Source organism: Cariama cristata, unplaced genomic scaffold (assembly GCF_000690535.1).
Source record: "Cariama cristata isolate BGI_N322 unplaced genomic scaffold, ASM69053v1 scaffold26022, whole genome shotgun sequence".
NCBI lineage: Eukaryota > Metazoa > Chordata > Aves > Cariamiformes > Cariamidae > Cariama > Cariama cristata.
The window spans coordinates 1,046-5,897 of record NW_009602528.1 but is presented as its reverse complement, the minus strand read 5'-3'; the positions used below and the strand labels follow the sequence as shown (position 1 = coordinate 5,897).

The 4,852-nt window shown below is 56.7% G+C and overlaps 1 protein-coding gene across 1 annotated transcript in view; it reads left to right on the top strand.

The window, feature by feature from the left end:
- The window catches only part of PTRF (polymerase I and transcript release factor), a 17,221-nt gene extending 12,775 nt beyond the window's left edge, over positions 1-4,446 (top strand). Inside the window, exon 2 of the mRNA XM_009694794.1 lies at positions 3,591-4,446. Coding sequence (XP_009693096.1) covers positions 3,591-4,256 — 666 coding nt within the window. The 3' untranslated portion in view covers positions 4,257-4,446. The remainder of the gene's footprint in view (positions 1-3,590) is intronic.
- The last annotated feature ends 406 nt before the right edge of the window (positions 4,447-4,852 follow it).

Sequence of the window (4,852 nt, the reverse complement as noted above, 5' to 3'; positions counted from 1 at the left end):
CGGAATGCTCCCTACGTGCAGGTGGGCTTTGAGTCAGGAAAGTGACCCACGACACACAGTGCTGAAAATCCACCAGCTGTCCTCCAGCTGGTTATCTCCTGCTCAGATAAGCAATCAGACTGAAGAAGAGTCAGGGGAAAAAAATGCAGGAATTTTACCAGGCATAGGAAAGAGAGACGCACTATCTGGGGGCCCTCGGCCAGCCTGACAGCCCTGCAGCAGGCACGCTACCCTGTCACCCTAGCCCTGCAGGAAAGGGGCCAGGTGAAGGTTGCAAAGGGTTTCCCAAGTGCAGCTGGAGAAAAGCTCTCAGAAACAATCTTGAGGGGGGCGGCTGGGATTGGAGGCATCCTTACTTATGGGAATAGCTGTGCTCCCTCGTTGCCTCTGTGTTTGAGCAATGAGGATGCCTTCTGAAAGAGGGACGAGCAGAGTCTCAAGTCCATGAGCGCTGCTGGGCTGCGGCTAGGCCAGCTGCCAGTGGGGAAGGTCCGTGGGACAGCAAAAGTGTGGGTCTGTACATGAGTGCCGTCTGTGGGAGTTCGGATCAAGCAGCCAGGCAGTTGGTGTTCTCAGGGTGAAGTGGCAGGGATTACAGAGAGCCGCACTGTCACCCTCACAGCCGTTGCTCCAGCTGTCCCGAGTACTGGGAGCTGCTGCTGGCCACGGCTTCGTGGGTGTGAGGCAGGAGCTGCAGGATGCTGCCGAGGTTGGATGGGTGTGTTGCTTGTGCAGCCCATTCAGCCACATCAGAAAATTCAGGCAGAAGATAATTTGCTGGTGTAACATGAGGAAAGCCAGTTATTTATGTGGCAGACATGGAGTTTTGAGGTGGTGCTTCTTTCTGCAGATACATGTTCTGGAGCTAACAAGGGGCTGATAAGTATCTGAGTTTGCAGGATATGGCCTGTTTCCAGTGACAGTTGTGCCAGGCGAGAGGGAGATGCCTTTGTTCTGGCTCATTGTGTTGACTCGGAGGGAAGGAAGTGGCTGGAGTTCCTGATGTTCTTGGCTGGCGGGGCAGGGTCCCCGGGAGTCTCTGGGATTGCTCCAGCAGGTGTTGTTGTGGAGAACAGGATCCCTGCCTTCCCAGTGATGTGGATTTGTTCTGGACTGACCTCACCCTCTGGAGAGCATGTGTATTGTTTTCTCCTGAAGTGGCTAATCAAATGAAGAAAACATATGTTGGCCACTTCACCTGAATCTCCAGAAAGTATTTGGGACCTGAGCTGTGATCCGGAGGGTCACGAGCTTTGCCCGGCGCAGCTCTCTGCTCTGAATAAAACCCAGAACAAAACCCCTGCTCTGGCAGACTGTGTGTTTTGACCACAGACACTGCAGCCTGTGTCACCTTCACTGAGCCCAGTGCTCCACAGAGCTGACTTGTCACTGTTCACAAAGTTTTCTCCAGATGCCCTCATGTTTCCAGAACTTCAGCTTGCCCAAGGAACGGCACTGTCCTGTGCTTGGGCAAGAACGAGAAAGCAGCTAAAAGCATCTGAATTTCACCCAGATGAAGCTGTGCTGGAGTCACGTATTCATGAAGCTTATGTCAGTTCTCAAGTGGTGTAAGGGAAGGAAGAGCTGGGGACAGCATAGCTGGCTGAGCCGAGCGCCCCGTGCCTGCAGAGGGAGCGTCCTGTCCTGCCTCCATCCAGGGCGTCAGGCTGGAGCAGCAGCGTGGCAGTGGCCTTGGTCAGCCGGAGCAGCAGCATGTTGGTGCGGTGGTGGGAGAGCGCTCAGAGCGTGGGCATGCAAACAACGCCGTCCCTTCCAGCGCTGCGCGAGTGATCGGGACGTCCTCTGCTGTGGCAGCACCAGAGAAACCTGTGCAGAAGTGGGGCTGGAGTCGGCGTGGCTCTTCAGGGGCCCAGCCTCAGCAGCTGTTTTGGTGGTTTGACCATCACGAGTGTCCTGGCTCTTGACATCTGCGTAGCTCGTTAGCTCGCAGCTGTGTTGGTGCAGCGGCTACGGCCGTGCAAGCGTGACATGCGGAGCATGCAGCCTTGCATGGGAGATGCCACGGCAAATTCACCTTCCTGGAACACAGGGCCGCTCCGCTCCTGGCATCCCCGAGCCGGGGGAAGGCAAGTCGCTGCTGGCATTCGCCACGCACTTCAGGCACTCGGAGTACCCCAGGGTCTGCCCCTTGATTTCACTGGGCCCTGTTCCTGCCAGTGTTGGACTGGGATCCCCCATCCCTCCTCTCTTCAGTTCCTGTCTGCCCCGGGGCAGAGAGCCCTGGGGCTTTTCTCCAAACCTTAGCCTAGCAGCTCCGCTCTCTGCATGCCCGTTCCACACACTGCCTTTCGGCTGCTGCTGGCGTTCTGACAGCGCTCGTCTCGGCAGCTCCATGGCTCCCCTGCCCAGCTCCATAGATTAAAACCACTCAGGCAATAAATTTCTGAGCCGTGGGCTGCAGCCCCACAGCTGTGACGCTTTGTACAGTGATGGGCTATTTCCAGCCTGTCCTGGGAACAGAGAGGTGATTCATTGCAGCAGGGACGCACGCTATGTGCTGCTCAGATGAAAACCAATCCCACTCCAGACCTGTGCCCCTCTCCTGGGCACATGCTTGTCCTCTGCCACTGGGATCAGAAACTTGGCTGACCCGGGAGAGCGCAGAAGCTGAATGAACTCACCCCCTGTCCCGAGTAGAGACAGCGTAACCTTGCAGACCTAGCTGTGTGAGTCGGGGCTGCCGTCTCTGCTGTCTTCAGATACGGGCTCGGACAAATTCCCTAACTTATTCCCCAGCAGAGAAATGGGAAAAACAGGGCGGCCTGCTGCATCCCAAGAGATGTCCCAGCCCCACATCTGGATCCTGCAGGCCTTGGGAAAGTCTGAGTGCAGACTGGGGTCGGCCAGGCCAGCGTGTCAGGCTGGGCAGCGTGGCCAGACTCCCGGCTCCGGACCATGCTGCCATCTGCAGCCCAGCACCGCGCTGTGCCCAGGACCCCCGTGGCCAGGCCGGAGACATGGGGGTGGCCAGCAGTCTTACCAAAAGACCACCCGCAGGAAGGAAGCTGAAATGCTGTGGGCTGGGGGGGCCAGGAAGGGCTCTGGGTAGGGGCTGGGGAGCCAAGGGGCACCGCATGGCTCCAGGGGGTTCCCTGCACCCCTCTATGGCAAGATGTGGGCAAGGGCTTTCCTGGGGTCAGGAGCCGGGGGGGGTGTGTGATGGCCAGGTCCTGGGGTGAAGATGAAACTGGAGGGGATGGGGCTGGGACAGCGGCACAGGAGGAAGGGGAAAAGTCTCCAGTTTCAGCGCTGGCCTGCCTCTTCCTGCACTGCTGGAGTCAGGGATGGGTTTGGAACCAGCCCAGAGCGAGCAGAGCGGGTATACCTGAGCTTAAATACAGCAGAGCCCTGAGCTGCTGCCGCCGGTGGAGCAGATCCTCGTTACAGTAATTCATGAGGTGCACTAAGGGAGGATGAGTCCAGGCCTGACGTCGCCTGGGTCTGTTCAGCCACGAGCGGTAGCTGCGCTTCTGCTCTGCGGCACTGCAGGGCGGTTTTTTTGGCTCCTGGGCCTGGCCAGGCTGGGGGGGTCTGTGTGTGTCTCACTGGCTCCACTCTGTGTCTTGCAGGATGAAGTGAAGCTCCCGTCTAAACTGAGCATCAGCAAGTCTCTAAAGGAGGGTGAAAAGCTGGAGAAGGAAGGCGAGGGTGAGGAAGTGCCTGTGGGTGAGGACCATGCAGAGGAGGACCACATCCAGCTCTCCTCAGATGAAGAGGTGGAGGTTGAAGAGATTATCGAAGAGTCACGGGCAGAGCGCATCAAAAGGAGCGGCATGAAAAGAGTAGATGACTTTAAGAAGGCATTCTCAAAGGAGAAGATGGAGAAGACTAAGCTAAAGACCAAGGAAAACCTGGAGAAGACCCGCCACAACTTGGAGAAGACCCGCCACAACCTGGAGAAAAGGATGAACAAACTGGGCACCAAGATTGTGACTAACGAAAGGAGAGAGAAGATGAAGACCTCTCGGGACAAGCTGAGGAAGTCTTTCACCCCTGACCACACCATCTATGCCAGGTCCAAGACAGCCGTCTACAAGGTGCCACCGTTCACGTTCCATGTCAAGAAAATAAGAGAGGGTGAGGTGGAAGTGAAAGCCACAGAGCTGGTGGAGGTTGGTGGAGAGGAGGGAGAAAACTCGGATCTGCTGCGTGGTGAGAGCCCCGAGACGCACACACTGCTGGAGATCACCGAGGAGTCCGACGCAGTACTGGTAGACAAGAGTGACAGCGAGTAGGACAGGCTGCAGCGCGGAAGGGTTGTGGATGACGGTTGAACAAGTTATCATTCACATTTCAAGATCTCTCTCTGCCCTGGTGCCCCAGGGGAAGTGTACACAATGCATCTTTACTACTCTGCAGACCCAACGCCAATCCCCTGCCTGCTTGGACAAGGTGTATTTTATATTTTAGTTTTAGCACACAGAAACATTAGGAACATGGGGCTGTTTTTCTTACACTGTTAAATCACCCTTGGAGACCATTCCTGCCGCAGGCTGCGTGAGAGCCTGAAGATAGACTTTGAGTGACAGGGACCCGACCCAGATGGAGAGTGCTAAAACCAAGATAACGGCCGTACACCTGGAAAGCTCAAGAGTCCTCCATAAGCAAAGACCTGGCATCAAGAAAGCTTTCTGCCAAGCAGCCCGCCGGTGCATGCCACCCAGACTCCCTGTGCCAGGCTGCGTGGCCAACCCCACAGGCAGGAAGACTTCCAGCACCCAAGCTGGCTGCCCTTTTGGGGCAGCAGAGGAACTGTGATGCACCCAGTGTGCAGGACGGAAGAGCTGAGCAAGTCCTGTTGACAGGCAGAGTATGGGCGAAGCTGAGCCAG